This window comes from Diospyros lotus, chromosome 11 (genome assembly GCF_014633365.1).
Source record: "Diospyros lotus cultivar Yz01 chromosome 11, ASM1463336v1, whole genome shotgun sequence".
Taxonomy (NCBI): Eukaryota; Viridiplantae; Streptophyta; class Magnoliopsida; order Ericales; family Ebenaceae; genus Diospyros; species Diospyros lotus.
In genome coordinates this window covers 21,660,936-21,683,667 of record NC_068348.1, presented here as the reverse complement: position 1 = coordinate 21,683,667, position 22,732 = coordinate 21,660,936, and the positions used below count along the sequence as shown (strand labels likewise).

At 33.9% G+C, this 22,732-nt stretch overlaps 2 protein-coding genes across 3 annotated transcripts; one reads left to right on the top strand and one right to left on the bottom strand.

Annotated features, from left to right (window-relative positions):
• The first annotated feature begins 12,688 nt into the window (after positions 1–12,688).
• On the top strand, positions 12,689–15,530 carry LOC127812519 (uncharacterized). 2 transcript variants are annotated; one of them, XM_052352928.1, is made up of 2 exons: positions 12,689–12,851; positions 14,762–15,530. In XM_052352928.1, exons 1-2 carry the CDS (start codon positions 12,764–12,766, stop codon positions 15,370–15,372), a joined length of 699 nt encoding a protein of 232 aa, XP_052208888.1. In that variant the 5' UTR covers positions 12,689–12,763; the 3' UTR covers positions 15,373–15,530. The 2 variants fall into 2 exon arrangements, with proteins under 2 accessions (XP_052208888.1, XP_052208887.1); XM_052352927.1 differs by having other exon boundaries at positions 14,756–15,530.
• A 1,072-nt stretch (positions 15,531–16,602) lies between these two features.
• Positions 16,603–17,296, bottom strand: LOC127813456 (uncharacterized). The gene has a single exon (XM_052354415.1). The coding sequence runs from the start codon at positions 17,190–17,192 to the stop codon at positions 16,824–16,826; it is 369 nt and encodes a 122-aa protein (XP_052210375.1). The 5' UTR covers positions 17,193–17,296; the 3' UTR covers positions 16,603–16,823.
• Positions 17,297–22,732: the final 5,436 nt, after the last annotated feature.

Sequence of the window (22,732 nt, the reverse complement as noted above, 5' to 3'; positions counted from 1 at the left end):
TACAACTTGGCGACTTGGTGCTTAGAAAGTTTGTTATCATCAGCGCTTTCGAAAAAGAAGGCAAACTCTGGACAAATTGGGAAGGCCCCTATAGAGTTTAGGAAATGTTGGGCCCAAACACTTGCATCCTTCAGATGCTTCAATGAGAAACACTTGGCAAGACATGGAGCGCGATACATATGAGGAGATATTTTTCTTCTTTTCCCATGTAAACTGTATCACATTGTACTCACATTGTAATTTCCCACAGTAAAATACATAAATGCCCCATGTATTCAGGTGAATGTAGGCTACATAAGTTGAACCACGTAAAAACTCCTAGTGTACCCTATCATGTAGTTCGTGGTGCGTGCATCTACTAACAGTCCATCTACTCTGTCTACTTGCTCTACCTTACAAGAAGCATGGAAAGTGATGCGGAATACAACTCATGCCACAAAGTCTCGTGTCCTTCTACACAATTAAATCTTACTCACGCATACAAGTTGTCAGGTTATAGGTAGTAGGGGTGGTACTCAATTCTCCTACACTACGCTAGGGGGCGAGGTGGGCACGCCCACACTTACCTAAGGTTAGACCTTTCTCAAGGAGACTCCACGGGTTTTGATGTCCTCCCTGTCGCATTCCACGAGGGCATGCTCTGGATAACCAAATTCCTAGGCTCCTCAGTGATGAAAAAGTCAAGACATACGACGACAATCGTCAAACCCTAATGGAATCTACGAGTCTAAGGCGACTTGAGAAATCAAGACATAACCCATCCCCCTAGTCATGGTGAACGCAATGATACCACACAGTAACCTCTAGTTTTAGATGCTTAACAAGATGTTTCATCTTACAACACATATAGCGAGTACATCTATTAAAGTCGTTATCTATGCAATTTTTCATATATAATTGTTTTACCCCTAAAAGTCGAGATAAACCGGCATCCCCAAGACAATTACACTATGGAGACGGGTTTTCTTTATATATATACATGTGTGTACACAAGTACTCACGAAACATACAACTCCCATTTTAGCCAATCAAGTCTTGTGCATAATTATCAATCTATAAGAAGTGAGGTGGTACACAACTCCTACACTTCACTAGGGGGCCTAATGGGCACTCTCGTGCTTCCTTGTAGTCAAACATTTCTCAAAGAGACTCTACGAGTTTCAGTGTCCTTCCTCCCCCATTTCCTAATGGCATGCACTAAATGACCAAATTCCCAAGCTCCTCAGCGACAAAAAAGCTAGGGCATGCAACTACAACTATTAAACCCCGATGAGATCTATGAGTCTAAGGCAACCAGAAAAGTCGAGACCTAACCCATTTTCCTAGTCATGACGAAGGCAGTGACACCACCCACTGGCCCCATAAAATGTGCAGGTACAGGTACCAGTTGAGGTAGCTAAGTTCTACACGCATCTTCGTACAGGTAATCATTGGTAACCAAGTATGGGTTCTAACAAAGACTTTATTTCTTATTACATCATATGCATACCAATCCAATTTACATCCTAATCTTTGGGGCATCAAGCACCCAAAGACACTATGCTCTTCCCCTTTGCCTTGTAACCAAAGGCAAGAGTGAGGATCATTGTTATGGAGTGCCCTAGAAAAATCAAATCCAATAATCCAAAAAATTCCAAGAAATACCCAAGAAGGTCAAAGACTTGAATGACCCCACAAAGTGTTTCAAGCAAGAGTATCTCAAAGACTCCTAAGAGTCTTCGGGTTAACCAAGCCCTTAAGTCCATCAAGCCTAAGCCCAAGACTTACCCGAAAAGTCTTCCAGGCCCAAGTCTCTCGATGACTTCGAAAAGTCTTCGGGGAAACCCATCAGAATGATGCTCTTCAGGGCCTTCCATCCTTGAAGACACCTTCATGCCCTTTGGCCTCATCCTCAACCTCCTTGCGAGTCTTCCAAGCCATATCAACATGTCACATGTTACATGGCCCACACCATTAGTGCCTATAAATACCCCTAGTTACTAGCCAAAAAGGAGAGAGCACCTAGATCTAAGACCCGAAGACTAACACAAACCCATTCGAAGACACTCATCCAGAGCCTTGCATAGCATACATGCATATTTCACTCTACATTGTGGCATCATCTGACTTAGGCATTGAAGGGCCTGCATGAGGGCGCTCCCCGCGTGCCTTCCAACTGTTCTTGTGTTGTAGACCCATTCGAAGACTCCTTGTACTCTCCTAGAGCCTACTCATCCGAAGGCTTCCTCCATAGCTAAGCCACTAGAAGATTACCCATTCGGAGACCTAAGCCAGGAGGCCAGTCTCCCGAAGACTCACTAGCCATCTGAAGACTTAAGGCACCCTTCTACTCTCTTGGACAACCAATCGAGCCTCATCCTGAGGATCCTACTTTCATAGATAGCGGATCGAGCCACATTCATAGATAGCGGATCTAGCCAAGCACCCGTTAAACCAGCTTGCTAGCATGGACCTTACTCCTCACCTCCTCATTAGGCTCTACCAAGTTGTTTCCGATGACATATAAATTTAATTGTTGTATTTCAACAACAACAGAATGAATGACGAAAACTTGTATTTATAAAAATATACAAAGATACATCAAATATATTTACGCGCACGCTAAACGTCATCTAAATCTAACATTAGGGCACAACACTAAAAAAAAATATTGGGGATTACAAATGATTGATGCCAAGCACTACAAAAAAAGAGATCAAAATATCATCAATCCAATGGTTTTGGTTAATGTATCAAAACAACTCCAAATGATGGCAAATAATGGATGAACATCTTTGATCTATGAGATCTCTTCTTTTTGTGAAGCTCACAGTATTACTATTTCAAATATGGATGATATGTTTATCATTCAAGGGAGACCACGATGAAATGCTCAATAGGTGACAAATTTGCATCATTAGCAAGTTTAGTTTGTTTATTCTGTACTTGACATGCAGCTTCAAGAACTAAATAATCACTTCAAAGGTAAGCATGGATATTCTTGTTTGTGTGGCATGCCTTAATCTTGCTAACTCTTTTCAAACTTTTGATAAGCAAAAACTTATTCATCTTGCCATATTTTATCCGTGTGATTTTCTAATGTAGAGCTTGTTGTATTGGAAGATTAATTTGATGTTAGATAACCTTGTATGGCACCATACACCCAAGAAGATGGTGAATTAGATGTTTTAAAAAACTTATTTTGAAAAATATTTTTTTAAAAATAGTGAGTAAAAAGAATATTGAAAATTTTATAAATGAAGTGTAGTATAATGAAAATCTTTGAGAAAATGTAAAAGCGCTAGAAACAAGAAGATTTTAGAGTGGTTTGGCTATCCCCAACCTACATCTACTACTCTAGCTCCTCATTAGAGATTTATAAATTCATTAAATCAATAATAGGACTATAAACTATAGTCCAATACAACCGCTAGCTACCCATTAGCCTTCTAGCTCTTCCCACTAGGAAAACTTCTTACAAAGAAGAATGAAGAAATATACAAGTAAACAAAAGAATTTTGACACAAGATCTTCTTACAGTAAGGCTGAAATAAATTTTACAGAATAAGGACAAATCTTTAATGAGAAAAGATTAAAATAATTAAGCTCAAAAGAAGTTTGAAAATCTGATCTCTTAGATGAGAAAACCCACTCTTTTAGTAGTTTTTTTTTTTTTTTTTTCAAAATGACTATTATTTATAGCCTTGATTGTCCAATGTAGAATTATAGCTATTGGAGATTGAAATGGCAAATAATCAATCTGCAAAAAAAACTAGCCGTTAGTAATTTTTCAATAGAAATGATTGACAGGTTTAGAATGTTGTCAACAGTTTATTTTAAAATATTGAAAAACTGGTTAACAATTTTTCCAAGAATAAAAATCAGTTGATTGTTTAGACCTAAAACATTGATCCAAAATGTATGCATTAAATCGATCTACTTGTTTTAAAGATCAGTTGACAAACATGAAAAATGGGTTACCAATTTTTCACCTGATTCAATATGTTTAATTGATTTTTCTTACATTTTCAATCTACTTTATTTGTCTTTAATCAAAATGATTGGTATTCCAGTAAATGTCATACTTTAATCAAGTAACTAAAGTGATTGATTGAGTAATAATTTCAAATTCACAAGCATTAGAATGTTAATTAATTAAAATATGTTTTTAATTGAGTCTCATCACTCTTTAGTTAAGTAACAAACAGTTTAATCGAATAATTGACGTGAGAATTTATTCACATTTATTGATCAAAATTGAGTAGTGTTTTTAGTATTTTTATATATTTTTACGTAGAATTGTCTAGTATTTTGAGTTTACTTTACATATATTTAATTTTTAATACTTCTTATTATATACTATTTGATATTTAGATAAAAAAATAAAAAAAATTATAAAGTTAATTTCAAAATTAATACTATAAATTAATATTATAATATAATTAAAGTTAATATAATTAATAGTATATTAAATATTATATTATCTATTAGATTATATATTATATATATTATATATTACATTACTTATATATATATATTATATTTTATGTTATTAAGTGAAGTGTCGTGAATGTGTAGAGGGCTGAGTCCATGTGTGTATATATATATATATATATATATAAATATTATAAGATGAAGTGGGATTTGGCATAGAAGGCTCAGGAGGCAGCGGCGGACTTAAGGAATTGGCAGAGAAGGAGGCGACGCACACCAGGAGAGGAGGAAGCCGCGGCCAATTAAAGCAAGGAATAATATAGAGGAATGCAGAATTGGATGCTGCGCACGGAAGGATTGAAGACGTAAGAAAGGCGCACGCAACAAGAAGGAGATCACTTCATTCTTCTTTTCAGTTTTTATTTTTGTTCTTCTTTAATTGTTTAAGATTTTAATTATGCAACAACTCTTAGTTGATTTTGAGAATATTTTATTCATTATGAGTGGATAAATAATTATTTAGGGTTTTTAAAGAATCTTATGCATTAAAACTTTATTAATTACTTAATTTTTTATTGTGATTGCTGCATCAACTATGTTTATTTTGTTTTAAACTTAATGTTTGTAATTACTTGATTACCAATTACATGATTTGAGATTTTTTATGATGTTAGAAATAGATAAATAAGAAATAAACTTTAGACAAAATAATATGTGTTAATTGGGGAAGACATTTACTTAATTATATGTGCAATTTTTTATTATATATGTAATGAATATTTTTATATAGTAAGTATCTATGCTTAATGTGTTCTCTAATTCTAATTTATATAGACATATACTGAGTTAGGTTAGTTAAATAAACTTATTAGACCTAAACATAGCCTAACAAATAAATTAGAGTGCTCCATTGACATAGTTCATAATTTAATCAACTAAAAATTGAGGTAATTTGATAAAGTAGATTTGTTAGGTGAATTTAGAAAACCTTAGATCTTAACTAATTGGTTTTTAATTCTTAAGTAACTGTTAGTTATATATTAATTAATTTCCTTAATTAATCAATTTTCCACATATAGTTAATTGTGAATAATTTTAGTATTTAAAAGGTTAGTAACCAATCTCCATGTGAGCGATATCTTATTCATCACTTTACTTGTCTTGACCGTATATACTTGTGTGTTATCCGTGGGTTATATAAAATCACGTGACAAAAACATGTTGATGAGTTTAATCAAGTCATACCTTTTAGCAATCGAGTAAGGATAAGTTTAAATGACTAGCTCTTAATATTACTCGACTAGTTTTGCATCTTGCTCGAGTAACGCCTAAGATTACTCAACTAATGTTGTGCCAAAATTAAAAAATACAGCTGTTATAGACAGCATTAAAAACCCATAGTTTTGATTTTCATATAATATAACTATTGCAAAAAGATGTTTGAAGATTATTTCATATAATTTATCAATGTTTGAACTTCAAGAACAAATACTAATAGTTATATTGCAAAAATAAAACATTCTTTGATGATTTACAGGATTAAGTGTATTATCCTCTAGACAAACTAAAAATGTGTGCATTGGGCATGCATGAGATGAATGTAACACTTTTGAATGAAATGTTCTCTCAAAGAGAATGAAAAAGAAAAAGAAGAGTCGACTAAATATCATCATTCTTTGTGTTCTCCTATTTTCAAGCTATCAAATTTTTGACACCAAAAGTGATAGTGAAGTACTTTCATTCCCTATTCTTTGACTCTCTTAATTTGTAATCATATATTCTCTTGTAAGCTTTTCATTTATATTATTTGAGGGTTATTTATGTTTTCACTATGAGCTTTTGCTCAATTATTTTTCTCTCCAAGTTTATTATAAGCATTGTTGCCTTATCCTTGTACAAAGATTATAAGGTTATTGTTTTTCCCGTAAAAGCAGATGTTTCAGCTTAACTTGTAAAAGTTGATATTTTGGTTGAGCCTCTAAAAATTGAGATTATAGCTTAATTTGTAAAAGATAAAACAATTAGTGAATTATTGTTACAATTCTTGATGAGGATCTAAGGTAGTGGAGTAGGCTAGATTGTGTCGAACTACTATATATATTGTGTTGGGGATCCAAATGATGACAAATAATGGATGAACACCTTTGCTACATGAGATATCTTCTTTTGTGAAGCTCACAATATTACTATTTCAAGTATAGATGATATGTTTATCATTCAAGGGAGACCATGATGAAATGCTCAATAGGTGACAAATTTGCATCATTACTAAGTTGAGTTTTTTTATTATGTACTTGACATGTAACTTTAAGAACTAAATAATCGCTTCAAAGGTGAGCATGGATATTCTTGTTTGTGTGGCATAACTTAATCTTGCTGACTCTTTTCAAACTTTTGATAAGCAAAAACTTATTCATCTTGCCATATTTTATCCGTTTGATTTTTCTAACGTAAAGCTTGTTGTACTAGAAGATCAATTTGATGTTAGATAACCTTTACTTGTATGGTATCACACACCCAAAAGGGGGGTGAATTGGATGTTTTAAAAAACCTATTTTGAAATTTTTTTTTTTTAATTGTGAGTAAAAGGAATGTTGAAAATTTTGTAACTGAAGTGCAATATAATAAAAAGCTTTGAGAAAATGTAAAAGAGCAAGAGCCAAGAAGATTTTAGAGTGGTTTGGTTATCCCCAGCCCACATCTACAACTCTAATTCTTCATTAGAGATTTTCAAATTCACTAAATCAATAATAGGACTATAAACCACAGTCCAATACAACTACTAGTTACCCATTAGCCTTCTAGCTCTTGCCACTAGGAAAACTTCTTACAAAGAAAAATGAAGAAATATACAACTAAACACAAGAATCTTGACACAAGATCTTGTTACAACAAGGCTAAAATAAATTTTATAGAATAAAAACAAACCTTGAATGAGAAAAGATTGAAAGAATAAGCTCAAAAGAAGTTTGAATATTTGATCTCTTAGATGAAAAAGCCCAATCTTTCAATAGTTTTTTTGATTTTCAAAACGCCTAGTATTTATAATCTTGACCATCCTATTTAGAATTATAGTCGTTGGAGATTGAAATGGCAAAGAATAAATTTGCAAAAAACTAGTTGTTAGTAATTTTTTAATAGAAATGATCGACAGATGTAGAATACTGTCAACAATTTATTTTAAAGTATTGAAAAACTAATTAATAATTTTTTCAAGAATAAAAATTACTCGACTATTTAGACCTAAAATATTGATCCAGAATGTATGCATCAAATCAATTGACTTGTTTTAAGGATCAGTCGACAAACATGAAGAATGAGTTGCTAGTTTTTCACTAGATTCAATGTTTAATTAATTTTTCTTACATTTTCAATCTACGTTATTTATCTTTAATCAAAATGATTGGTACTTGAGTAATGTCATATTTTAATCGAGTAACTAAAGTGATTAATCGAGTAATAATTTCAAATTCACAAGCAGTTAGAATGTTAATTATCTAAGATATGCTTTTAATCGAGTATCAACATCCTTTAGTTAAGTAACAAACATTTTAATCGAATAATGACAAAAACATGTTGACAAGTTTAATAAAGTAATACCTTTTAGCAATTGAGTAAGGATAAACTTAAATGACTAACTTTTAATATTACTTGATTAGTTATGCTTCTTACTCTAGTAACACCTAATATTACTTGACTAATGTTGTGCTGAAATTCAAAAATAACTGATATAGACAACATTAAATACCCATAGTTTTGATTTTCAAATAATATAGCTATTGTAAAAAGTTATTTGAACATTATTTCATGTAATTTATCAATGTTTAAACTTCAAGAACAAATACTAACCGTTAGATTGTAAAAATAGAACATTCTTTGATAATTTACAAGTTTAAGTGTATTTTCCTCTGGACAAACTGAAAAGGTGCATTGGGCATGCATGAGATGAATGTAATACTTTTAATGAAATGTTCTCTCGAAGAGAATGAGAAAGAAAAATAAGTGTTGAAGTGAATATCATCATCCTCTGTGTTCACCTATTTTCAAACTATCAAATTTTTATACCAAAAGAGATAGTAAAGTGCTTTCATTTCCTATTCTTTTACTCTCTTAATTTGTAATCTTATATTCCCTTGTAAGCTTTTCATTCATATTATTTGAGGGTTATTTCTATTTTCATTGTGAGCTTTTGCTCAATTATTTTTTTCTCCAAGTTTATTGTAAGGGTTGTTGTCTTATCCCTGTAAAAGGCTTATGAAGTTATTGCTTTATCCATAAAAGTGGAAGTTCCAACTTAACCCGTAAAAGTTGAAGTTTTGATTGAGCCTTTAAAAGCTGAGATTATAACCTAACATGTAAAAACTAAAACAATTAGTGAATTATTATTAAAATTCTTCATAAGGAGCCAAGGTAGTAGAGTAGGTTGTATTATATCGAACTACTATATATCTTGTGTACTGCATTATTTATTTTTATTTTCATTTCAACAAAGTTTATTTTCAGCACTTACAACTTACAATTTTAGAATTAATTTTCATATTTACAGCATTAGTTTTCAAGAGCATAAAGTGTTCAAAATAGTCTTTGTAAAAATATTTTATCAATTCAAAAAATTTTGATACACCCAATTCATCCCCTCTTAGGTGTATATACTCTTACATTTCTTTTCACAACTAATTTGGTATTTTCTAAGTTTCTTGAGTTATTATTCCTCGAATTAACTCCTTTTAACCTTGACGATCCACCTTAATCCTCAAATTCATCTTTCAACGTGCCTTAAGCCTTACTTTGAAATAGTCATATAATAATACGGGGTATTACATATTACATTGAGATTTTACAAAAAGGACAAGGAATGAAAGGGATTGGGTTCCTTCCTATAGATCCTATTCCCTTATTCTTTTCAAGTACGTTTCAAACAAAAGGATTATTTTCCTTACCTCTCCATAACTTTCATCCCCTCAATCAAACATAGATATATTGAGATTAGTTGAGAGATTTTTATAAATAATAACGAGTTAACATTTATAAGCTAAAGAATCTATGAACAAGCGACTAATATCATCAATATATCTATCTCAACATAATATTATAAAAGATGATCCCTAATTTCGTAGGCATATATATCTACTAATTAAAATCAAGTGACACCGGATCAAATCTCTACTTACTTGATGAGGTTCATTCATTTGTAGAGATAATAGTCATCTATTTTTATCATTAGAGATCACAATACCAAGTAAGGTATGACTAAAATAAATATTTGACCACTTTTCAATGAATATAATAAGGTAATCATAACCATATTATAAAGGATATTAATAGTTATTTTCCCATTTCATCCTTTTTATTGTTTCAAGAAAAATATTTTTATTATTTCCTTATCTCCAACTTTTCTAAGAAATTGAATATATTAGCAAATCTAGTTTTATAGCGAATCCAGAACCCTAACCTTTAAACTCTAAACTTATAGTTAGAGAAGGCAATTTTCTTTCTTATAGTATCATAACATATCACATTTTTAATTAACTAAATATCTCCTTATATTATATTCTAAGCAATTGTTAAACTTATTAAATTAAGAGATGAACAATTTTAATAAATTTTTAAAATATTTTTCTTTGACAAAATATAATAGCAAATATGATTAGTAGGAAGATCTTTTATCTTAACATATTATTTTTTTTAAAAAAAATTATATCATCTAACTATCAAATTTCTAACACTGTTCTTCACTTAGAAAACCTGTCTATTATAATTAAAAATCAAAATTTTAACTTAAAAATATATGTATAATTATTCAAAGATGATTAATTATTCATTTAACATTTTCTATTTTTAGTTTATGATAACCCTTCTTCTTTGTACAAATTGACCTATATATATTATATATGGAGGAGGAAATTTTGAAAAAAAAAAAAAACTTCAAATATTATAGCCTAAATGTAATGTTTGCAAACTTGGGAGGGGACAATTTTAAAACATTTTTCAAATATTATAATCTATATGCATTTTTTGCAAACTTGAAAGGGGTAATTTGAAAAAAATAAAATATTAAGGTATAAATGCAATTTTTATAAACCTGAGTAAGGCAACCCCTATGTTGCTTGGATAATATACATGTATTCTTTTACTGAGTCTCTGGCAAAACAAAGAGTTATATAATTGTAAGCAAGAAGTTTCCTTGTTGCTTGCAGGTACCTATCTTTCAATCTTCCAAGCAGAGAGGTTGGTTGGTATATCTCAATCTCCTTACATAATTGGATCATGTCATGTCGAAGGGCAATATTTTAAAAATCAAATAATAATTTATCACACCTGTTATTTATTATTTATACCATTTTTAAATAAGTAAATAATTTGTCTTTTCTTTTTAAATGTTTTTTATTTAAAAATAAAAATTAATCCTATTAACAAGATTCAAATTTATAAATTTTAAATAATTACTAATTTATAAATAATTTAACACTTATTTTTTAAAATATTGATTCACCCCTAAGTTAAATAAAGTGTGATATTGTTTATAATATTTTAAAATTGTCATATATATTATGGTAATCATCATCCTTAATCTGATAACGTTTATTATTCTTATTTTTAACATTTAAACAATCTCATTAATCATTAATTATTAATAATTACTTTTTTTTATTTTTAAAATATATCACCAACTAATAAAAGTAATTAAATATTAAAAATAAAATACAAAAAATATTTTATTAAAAATTAAAAAATATTTATTATACTTTAAAACTTTAAAACAGCCCATAAATTTATCTAAAAGAAGTTATCGTCTATAATTAATTTCAATTGGGTTGTATTTAGCTTGTGGAAAAGGGTTCAAATTGGTCCCATGTATATCAATTTGGTCAATTAAGCCCAAAATTAAGTTTTTGGCCAAATAAATCCAAACATTTTATTTATAAGCCAAATAAACCTATGGCTCCCATGCGTTTACACACCTTTCTAACCCTAGAAAAAAAAAAAGTAAAAGAAAACAAAAGTCCTAACTTTTCAAATCTTACATCCAAAACAAATGCTCTAACAAATCGAAGATCATAGAATTGATGGACTCATCAATGAGATCGGTTTCAAGTGTTTCCATTACATCACGACGATACTAAAGTAGCAATCGACATGACTTCAACTACGAAAAATGTGCTAGATATTGTCACTATAATATGAAGACATCAAGATAAATTATCTAAAAGTTGTACTCTTTCAAGGTATTTGTTTGCAAAAAAATTATTGTTTTTCTTTTATTTTATAAAGAAGTTTAATAAGAAACTTGTATGAATAAAACTCCTTAATTTGATTTTTGATTTTTCTCTTTTCAAATGATCAACTGTTGATTTTTTGTGGCATTATCCTGAGTTTATAATGAGTTATGTGAAAGTGATAAATGAGTGGTCTTATATAGACTCTGAAGAAGACAAATGAAGAAAATGAAATGATGAACTTCAAGTCGACAGATAAAGATGACAGTGGAAAAAATTTGAAGATTTTGAAATTGAAGATAAAAGTGAAGAATGAAAGAGATCAATATAGAAAATATACCTAGAAGGTTTATGGATTGATTTTTTGTTTATTGTGTTTATGGATTATATTTGTGATTATTGGTTTTGCTTGAAATGCGATAAAAGTTGTAATAGCGTAAGATTTGATAAACTAAAGGTAATTGTGATGGTATTAACAACACTTGGGAAGTGTATTTTGTAATGAAATAATTGACTAGTCTTTTGAATTCAACAAAATATGTGGTCAAATACAATTTTTATCAAATTATCTTTATTTTTATTGTGTGTAAACTACAAATTATTTTGTGAGAATGCAATAAAAAGTAAACCAATACAATAATTTGTTAGGTTTGTGTAGACTAATAGCCTAGTCGACAGTTTTATAGAAATTGATCGATTGTGTTTGGAAATAGTTGACAATATTTCATCTAGATAATAAATAATTTTCTTTTATCTTACATACTATATTCAAACGTGTAAGTCGCGTATGAAAGTGAGATAATAATTGAGTTTATTTGCTCTGTAAATAAAAAGTTTTAAGTTTATTTGGTCAAAAATTTAATTTTAAGTTCAATTGGTCTAATTAAAATAGTTGAATGGGGAATTATTTTTATTAACTTACTATTATCTTATTTTATTAAGAATTGTTTTTTAAAATAAATTCTTGCTTGTGGCATTTCGGTAATTAACTATTTGCCGATGGCCATTTAGTTAGAACATCAGATCCAACAGAACATATTGAACTTCGCCGACAAACTTTTGATTATATCAGTTCCTTCTCGGAACTCTCTCTCTCTCTCAGTTTCTCCCCCCCCTCTCTCCCTGCAACAGCAATGCCGGCGGCGATGGCGATGGCGATGGTGATGTGGCTTCTTCTTCTTGTATCAGCCCTCTTCACCTCTTCCGCAGCAAATGTACACAGTAAGCCATCTCTTCTCTCTACCTCTTCCATCTATCTCGTTCAAATTGATTTGTGAATATTCGTGTTCGCTACGCTTATTGTAGCTCGATCTGATCATTGACTCGGTTTTCGGTTTAGTCGGATGTAGTAATTGTTGCTTCTGCTAAGGATATTTGTTCAGTCTCGTCGACTCTCTTCAACTTAGTCAAATCCGATTCTTGCACTAATTTAGAACATTTCTTGTCATTTGCTCTGGAATTAGTCATTGTTTTCCCCTGACATCTTCCGCCGCACTCAATTTTCTTTGGTTGCATTGTTCTGCATTTATTCGAGATGATTGGCGAGTTAGTAACGCCGCCTACTGGATTAAGGCTATTCCAGTTCTTGATGGTGTGTTGTTCTGCATTCAGTCAGTGTTACATCTCATCGTTGGTCTATTAGTCAGCCCAAATTGTTAGTGATTCAGTTTACCTCTTGGATCTATCTATTTTAGGACCAAATCAAATGATCTCTTCAGTTACCGCGGATTTACATTTTCCAGATTTGACTTCCGTTTCCGAACAGACTTCAGCGGTTTCTTCAACTCATTGGCATGAATATGGTTCATTCATCTTCTGTTTGGATCTTGGATTTGTTGAAGAAAGAAAAATTGAAGACGGGAAGAGTAAAATTAAACTTGGTTTAGGGTGAACAGCAGACAAGAACGTAATTAGGAATTTATCAGAATATGCATTTTTCTAATAACTCATTGGAAAAGGAAAGAGGAGCAAGTATTTTTATTTCCCTTTCATCTTCTTTGCTGTTTTTAGATCTGAGATCTCAATTTGTGCTAATTTCTATATTATGTATATTAGGATGAACCATGTCACACAATTTATGTACGTACAATTCCCTTGTATGTGTCATATGAGCTTAGCTGTACCTGTGCCATTTCACCTTTCTTTTGATATATGCATTTACATGTACCAAAAGAATTGCAAGTGAAATAGTCACATATGCTGCGGCCTTTTGTTTCCTCCTTGCCTCTCCTTCAGTTGGCACTATCTTTTTCTCCAGTTATTAGTGTGTGACGAAATGCTGCTCTGCATTTTTCAATCCTGCTGAAGGTTCACTTAGGAATGCCTTCTAAGACAACCATGTAGTACTGAATTTGTGCCTGTAGAATTTATATCCATCACTGCATAGAATTTGTCTCTGGGTGCTTTTATTGTTCAGCACCACTTGTTCAGAAAGCACTAGCAAATCTTTTTATTGTTCAGCACCACTTGACAATAATTTTCATATAAGAACGTATAGCAGCCAATTTACCACAATAAGCTAAAGGTATAAATTCCAAAATACCAACGTAAAGGAATAATGGGATATCCTATTCCCTAATGCATTCTCAAGGTACTCTTGATAAGGAAAAAAATGAACAGGGTCAATGGAAAGTCATTGGGAAATAAATCTCTAGAAGCTCGAACATCCCATGCCCTGTCCGACCAATATGTACAAATTCTATGCAATATTTTTCTAGGCTTCCTGGTGTTTACTAGTTCATTACTGACCTTCACAGGCTTTGTGAACGTATTATATGTTTGCATCTCTTCATCTATAGCAAGTAAACTTACAATTAATTATTTAATAAAAATGCATCTTTATGATTGTTAATTCTAAATATTTGTTTGAAGGTGCTGGCCGAGCAGAAAGTATAATCGTATTTCTTTGTGATACTTCCTAGTTCCTGTTGTTTACTCTTAGTTTGTAGCTTCCTCTTTTTTCTATTTCTCCATATTCAAATTCCATAGTACAGGCCTTTGATCTCTGCTTAAACAATTTTGTTTCAAACTCCTGCCCGGCTCCCCCTGATTTATGAAGATTCAATTTATCAGGCCATTCCCAACTAACAAAATAACAATTTGCTTCTGTCATTTTATATGAAAAGCGACAGTGAGAGTGGCAGATAACCCAGCAGACCAGCTTGTTTCTGCACTTGACAGTAATAGAACTGCCCACAAAAGTTCACATCTCTCAGACAACCCGGGCCTGGCATGCATCGCCCTGCAGTACATCAAAGCTTATCAAGGCAATTGCGATAAAGTGGGAGGACCTGATGCTGAGAGGCCACCGGATTCTGCATTCGCCGAAACTTTTGCCCCAAACTGTGGCGTTTCGGTCTCTACTCTCTCTCCAATCACCGGCCGATTACTGGGCTGCCAGTCCAAGTACGTCAGCCCTTCAGAAGCGTTCTCAGGAATTCTGATGAAAAACGGCAAGAGCTTGGACATACTCTACGACAAGAACCACACTGAAGTTGGGGCTGCTGTGAGTGCCTCCGATGGCGGGGCTCCCTATTTCTGGTGCATCCTGTTCAGCAACGGCAAGACCAACAGCAGCTTTGTGTTGGAGGGCGGTGTCGCGAAGGTGACCCGGCCCGGCTGTTTCAGCGGTGCCAACGACGAATGCAATGGCGCCGATGATTTGTCGAGAATTCCTCGCTTCTGGGTGATTGCTGCCGGTGCTGTAGTTGCTATCTCTTATGCTTTCGGTTTCGGGCTATGAAAAAATGGTTCATTGTCAACTTTGCTTCTCCTCGTGGTTTTCTGTATTTGTATTCAATTTTTACTGTGAGAATATGAAACATCTCCCACCATATATCTTTGTTTCCTTTCATTTTTGAGTTTCAGAATACAAAAACAGTAACGTATACGTCAAAGCTACTTGGGTTGAGTTGGGTTTGGGTTGGTTACAAGAATTCTCTTATAAGCTTATAACTTGTATATTACCTAGGAAAATGCTACTTGTACAAATAAATGGATTATTAAGAGAATGATTGAAGATACCAAATCACAAAAATACCCTCACCCAATTTACAGATTCACCACCCCTGTCATTGGTTGTCTCCTCTTTTCCGCCATGGCCGCCTCCAACAAACTCTGCCTCGCCTCGCCTCATCTCATCGTCGCCTTTTAACACGCCTTCATCTCTCCTTAACCGTTGATGCATCCTGTCATCAGCCCGTTGCAGAGCCTTACGCAATCACCGCTGTATTCTGTTGTCATCTCGTTGTAGTGTCGATCGTCGACCGCTGCTACACCATCTCGTCGCTGTCGCCTCTGGATGAAGCTCAGTTATGCTTTATGAATTATGCCTAATCGAGCTTAATTCACTGATTAAGCCCGATCAGGCTTAATTCGTTGATTAAACCCAATTAAGGTTTATGAATTAAATTCGATCGGGCTTAATTCACGGATTAAGTCCAATCGAGGTTTATCCAGAATGAAGTTCGAGCAATGAAGTCCGAATAGGATGAAGTCCGAGCAAAGAAGTCCGGACTTCATCATTGGATATAGTTCAATTCGATCATCAAATTTATACATATTCTCGATACATGTAGCACGATCTATATTGCCTAACCCTTTGTTTGGGAGCAATTATGTACCTTTCATGCTCTACTTTACTTTCCCAATCAAAGTTTAAAAAGAGTCATCAAATTTTAACTCTCATATGAACTTTTATTTATAATCAATTTTAAAGTTGAGTAAAGAAAAAAAAATTACGTTAAATAGTTAGCGATTAATATATAATAACAACAATATAGATCTTTATCCCATATGTTGGGCGATTAATGTAAAAAAAGAAAAAAAAAAAAAAAAACAGCCATATTTCTTTCTTTTTTTTCTATTAATGAACCACTCTTATCTTATTACTCTCCGATCAAAATTTATGAATTTTAATGATTTTTTTAGCTCAAACAGACCCTTTTAACTCTTTGAGCCCAAATGTAATGAAAAGAACTGCGTTGGATATGTAACAAGTATCATCATCATAAAATTATATGATCAAAGAAGATGGATTCTAATTTAAGAATTCGAACCATTTCCCCAAAGTATGTCTAGATTTATATCTAATCCATCCATGCGTGAATCGTGATTGAGCACTGGATCTAAAGCCATACAACCTTAACAACGATAGCAAACTCTCTCTCTCTCTCTCTCTCTCTCGCTTTGCTTCTACGCAGATGATGATTTACACTTGAGAATGAAAGCAAGAAGGGTGAGGAGGAGTATGATGCCTACAGAAGAGCCACCCACCCTGAAAATCCAGCCAGGATCAAACCGGGCAAGGCTCCTTTCCAAGCAACGCGACAGGCAGATGGCCAGCATCAGCACCACCAACACAATCGGAAAACACGATGCCAAATTGATGATGCCTACTTGCTCCTCTTCTTCTTCCTTGTCGGCCGCCCTCCTCCGGTCAATATAGAGCGGCGACGCCACGGCCAGAATCGCCAGGCCAACCGCCACCAGCTTCTCGTACGACGAAAACCTGCCGCCGCCTCCGCCAGTTCTTGTGACCCTGTAGATCGCTCTCCCCTTCATTAATTCAGATAATCCCTAACCTGCTCGGCTGCTCTGTGTGAAGCTTTTTGAATCGCTTTATTAATACAGAGCCCCCGTTGAGAGCACCTTTCCTGATGCGCGCCGAAATGTTTATTAATTAGGGGGCTAACAATTGTTTAAATGGACGTTATATGGTTGAAATATTTTTTAGATTGATATATAGAATGAGTAATATAAAATTAAAAAATATTTTAATATTTTTATCAAATTATTTATTAAATTTTTTTGAAATATATTAAAGGGCATAAATATTATTTTTTTTTATCAATAAAGATCAAGATATATTTTTCTTAAGAGAGAAAAGAAAGATAAGTATATCTAGAAAAACTCAAAAAATTATATGACTTCTTTTTTAAGAATCATTAGATAACTTTAATAAACACATTAGAAAGAATAAAAATTTAAAATAATTTTCATATCTTATCTTTTCCAATCTAAATTGAAATAACTGAACCCAATTGATAATTTTTGACCAGTTTGATTCTGTTCAAGTGTAGGTTGCTTTAATTTGGTTTTCAAATTTGAGTGGTTTAAATATTTCGATTTAGTTTAAATTTTTGTATTAAAATAATTAAGTCAACATAAATATAAAAAACCACGTGATTTATTTTGATTATTTTGGATTTTTCACTTCTTCTTTTTTTGGTATTTTTTTTTTTCGATTGGTTTGGTTTTTTTTGTTTTTTTTATAATTTGATTTATTCAGTTAGAGTATCTATTCATTTGATTCAGTTCAATTTTTAAAATAAGTTCAATTTATTTAATTTAAGCAATTCAATTGAGTTTGTTTCCTATTATTAAGTACAAGTTATCCTTGTTCCAACACAAATAATTGATTTTTGTATGTAAGACGTGGTGTACATAAAGTATTAGCTAAATTGCATTCATATTTATTGTAATTTATAGCCAAAAAAAACTATGATTTAAAGATTATTTTAAAAAAAAATTAGATTAACACAAATGATTTTAATTAAACTTTAACTAAAATTAAAATAATCAATTAAGCTCTAATTAAAGTTAAAATTAATCAAAATATAAATTTAAAACCCAAAAAAAAAAAAAATCCCCTTAGCAATAGGTCCAATCAATGAAACCTATGGATGGTTCATAATAGACAAAGAAAAAAAAAGATAAGAAGAAACTCTCAGAGCGTAGATCAACTGATAAAGGAAGAATGTACTAAGGTGTTACTTTTTAGATCCTTAGATTCCATGTTCGAGCACTGATCAGAAAATAGTTCAGCAGATAAGAAATGACCTTGAAAAATGAAAAATACTTGTTGCTCTTATGTTTGCAATTGTGATAGGGGTCGAAACTTGTCTACTGAATTTCTTGATTTACCTCTCCTACTAAAATCGTAGGGCTAAACAGCAGGAGCGCTTGCGATAATGCGTTAATATATATATATATGACAATTAAAGGTCAATTGTAGCACGAGAAGGCTTGATTGGACGTTTTGATTGAGATTGAGGTTGTTAACCATCAATTATAGTAATGAAGGTTTCTTTATGAAGAAAAGGGTTGCAAAACAAGGGTCCTACGTTACAATGTAGAAGGTGACAAAGTCCAATGACAAGAAATAAACTTTTTTTTTTTTTTTTTGGATAAGGTGACAACATTGATGGGTGTTGCCTTCATGGTGGTGGTTTTCTCTTTAATTTTTCTTATTTTCACTCTCCCCCCCCCCCCCCCCCCCAAAAAAAAAAAAAAAAATCATTATGTTCTTCATTCAATTTTTGGAATCCATGGTAGCTAATGGTTCCAACAGATCTAGATCCCATTAATTGGCCCGTGCGTCTTGGTTGTCGACAATGTGTTTTTTTTTATTAGGATTGATTTAATTTTAGTAGGATTTAATAAACTTAAATTAGTTTAATTAAGGTTTAACTAATAAAGTTAGTAATAGAGAGGTGTATATATAAAAAATAAAATAAAATAAAAATAAAAAGAACAGATACCTCCAAAGTCATTTTTAAAGCATAGAAGGTCTTCTTACAAATGAATCATACTAAAGGAAGTCTTAGTATAATTTACTCTAAAATATTTTCTCCTTAGTAGGGTTGGTTGATTGGAATCTTTATAGCTTAAAATTTTTCGCTTAAATTAGGCCTTGTTAATTGACAAATGAGTGATTTTGGGAGAAATTAATCACCCAAATTAAGGATGCAAGGTTCTTCAAGATCTTCTTAGACCTTGTCCTTGTGATTTTACTGGTTTTACTCTTAGTTCTGAGGTAGTTTGCATGTATGTAGATCGCTCCCTCTCCATTAATTGTTAGCCTGCACTTGTTGCGGAAGTGACCTCGGAAGAAGTTCGTCAGGCTTTGTTTTCTATGGGTGATGATAAAGCTCCAAGACCGAATGGCTTTACTGTTAAATTTTTTTGGCAACCTTGGGATGTGGTTGGCCTTACTTTCACATATGGTGTTTGTAATTTTTTTCATTCTAGTAAGCTTTTAAGGGAGGTTAATGCTATGATTATTACCCTTGTGCTTAAGGTTCCTCACCTGGATTCTCCTAGCCAGTTCCTCCTTATCTCTTATTGTAATGTGATCTATAAAGTTTTTTCCAAGATTTTGGCAACTAGGTTAAAACCTATTCTCCTTGACTTGGTAGATTCCTTGCATATGACTTTTGTACCAGGTTGTTCCATTGGCGATAATATCATGTTGGCTCAAGAACTGTTGCATAGATGCCATCTTTTGCGAGGTCCTCCTCGTTGTGCTTTGAATGTTGATTTGGGTAAGGCCTACTACTCTATTAATTTGGATTTTTTGTTCTTGGTCCTCTATTTAATGAATTTTCCCCTCATTTTTGCTCTTGGATTCACGAGTGTGTGACCTTGACTTGGTTCTCAATCAAAGCAAATGGCTAACTATATGGTTTCTTGCCCGATGGTTGTGGGCTTCGATAGGGTGACCCTTTATCTCCTTATTTATTTGTTCTGGTGATATGGGTCCCCCATGGCATTGTGAAATATCATGCCTCTATGGTTGATTTCCAATTTCGTTGGCATTGCGATAATCTTCGAATGGCCATGCTCATGTTTGAAGATAACCTATTGTTTTGTTCTCATGGTGATCCGAGTTCAGCTAGGGTTCTGAAGTTTTGCTTTAACCAATTTGTTGAGCTATCAGGGCTATGTGCTAACCCTATCAAAAGTGATTGCTTTGTTTGTTGCTCTAATGAAGCGTTACACTCTAAATTGGTCTTGGTGTTAGGCTTTCGCCCTGACACATTGCCCATACAGTAGTTAAGTGTCCCTTTGATTTCCAAAAAGCTCTCCTTAGTTATTGTCTCCCCATTTTGGATTGTGTTCATTCTCGTGTGGGTACATGGCATGGCCGAATTTTATCTTTTACTGGTCGTCTCCAATTGGTTTAGTCTTTTCTTTCGATTATTCATGTTTACCGAGCCTTTATCTTTACCTTGCCTAATAAAGTGCTCTGAGAATTGAAGCAAATTATTTGATCTGTCATGTGGAGTGGTCTTGATATGTCCATGCATAAGACTAAAGTAGCCTAGCAAGATATTTGTTGTCTTAAGGATCAGGGAGGGTTGGTTTTACAACCCATGCTTCTTTGGAATCGGGCCTTGATTACTATTGACAGACAATTTTGTAACACCCCACATCGAGTGATAGGAAGGTTCGAGACAACTTACCCTGATGGGCCTACGCGAACTTCCCAGGGGGGTCACCCATCATTGGGCTTCCCCAGCTCAAGCACGCTTAACTTGGGAGTTCTTTGTGTGCATTCAGCCCAAAAGGTATCCAACTGGTGTTATTTCCTTTCTTACTTATTCTCGATATATACTACCATTCTCTAGGCTCTTGGGGTATTATACATATTGTGTCATCATCATGGAGCCCACAGCTGCGAGTAAGCTCTTAGCTCTCGCCCTTCAACGACCAGGAGCCCCACCACACTTATGAGCCCCTTAGTGGTTGCCTTCTAGGCAATCTGATGTGGGATTCATGCCTAAGGGCCAATCAGCCCCTTAACCCCCTAGTGCGGGGGGGTGATGGCGGTCCCCTCAAAGGGTTCCCAATGACGGCGCCAAATGTTGACACACATTTTTGTAACACCCCGCATTGAGCGATAGGAAGGTCCGGGACAACTTATCTTGATAGGCCTATACGAACTTCCCAGGGGGGTCACCCATCCTTGGGTTTCCCCATCTCAATCACGCTTAACATGAGAGTTCTTTTCTTACATTCAGCCCAAAAGGTATCCAGCTGGTGTTGTTTCATTCCTTACTTATTCTCGATATATACTACCATTCTCTGGGCTCTTGGGGTATTACACACATCGTGTCATCATTATGCGGCCCACAACTACGGATCAGCTCTTAGTTGTAGCCCTTCAATGGCCAGGAGCCCCATCGCACTTATGAGCCCCTCAGTCGCCCTCGAGGCGACCTGATGTGGGATTCATGCCCAGAAACCAATCGACGCCCTAGACCCCCCAGTGCGAGGGGGGTGATGGGCGATCCCTCGAAGGGTTCCCACAGACAGCGGTGTGGATGCACCGGGTTTGTCCCACCTCGATCGCCCAGAGGGCGACTGAGAAGCTCACAAATGCAGTGGGGCTCTTAGTCGTCTAATGGCGAGAGCTATGAGCTGACCAGTGGCTGTGGTCCCATGATGACACGATGTGTGTAATACTTCAAGAACTAAGAGAATTGTAGTATACATCAAGAATAAGTAAGGAAGGAAACAACACCAGCTGAATACCTTTTAGGCTGAATGCAAACAAAGAACTCCAAAGTTAAGTGTGCTTGACCTGGGGAAGCCTAAGGATGGGTGACCCCCCTGAGAAGTTCGCATAGGCCCATCAAGGTAAGTTGTCCTAAACCTTCCTATCACTCGATGCGAGGTGTTACAAAAATGTGTGTCAACAATTACTAAGCTTATTTGGCAGTTAATGCTGGCCTCTCCAAATCCCTTTGGATCCACTCTTATCGGGTGCATGATTGCTATTTTTGGCTCCTCACTGTCCCTTATTCTTGCCCCTAGTTTTGGCACAAACTTCTTCAACTTTGTGGTGTTGTTTGTAATATCTTTGGGTGGAAGATTAGTGATGGCCATCGGGTTTTTCTTTGGCATGATCAATGGCATCTCTTGGGAGTGTTAATTGATTGATTCTCTCGTCTCTTCGCTCATCAAGTGGGTCTGTACTCTATTGTGTGTGTGGCCTTTATTTTTTAGCATGGTTCCTAGCATTGGCCTTTGTTTTCTTTTTCTATTGAGTTGCAACCTATTATTGCTTCCATGTCAAGCCCTCCCTAAGTCTCTCACCCTAATCTCCCATGGTAGATTCCTTCTTCTAATGGTTTTTCATTGTGCGTTCTGCTATGCGAGCTTTATAGGTTGGGTGTGCCAAGGTCTCATAGTTTCATCTTATTTAGCATAGCTCTGGTGTTCCTTCCTATGCTTTTATTCTTTGACTGGCTATTTGTGAATGGCTCTCCACTTGATCAGTTGAATTTATATTTGGGTTTGTTATCTTTGCAAGTGTG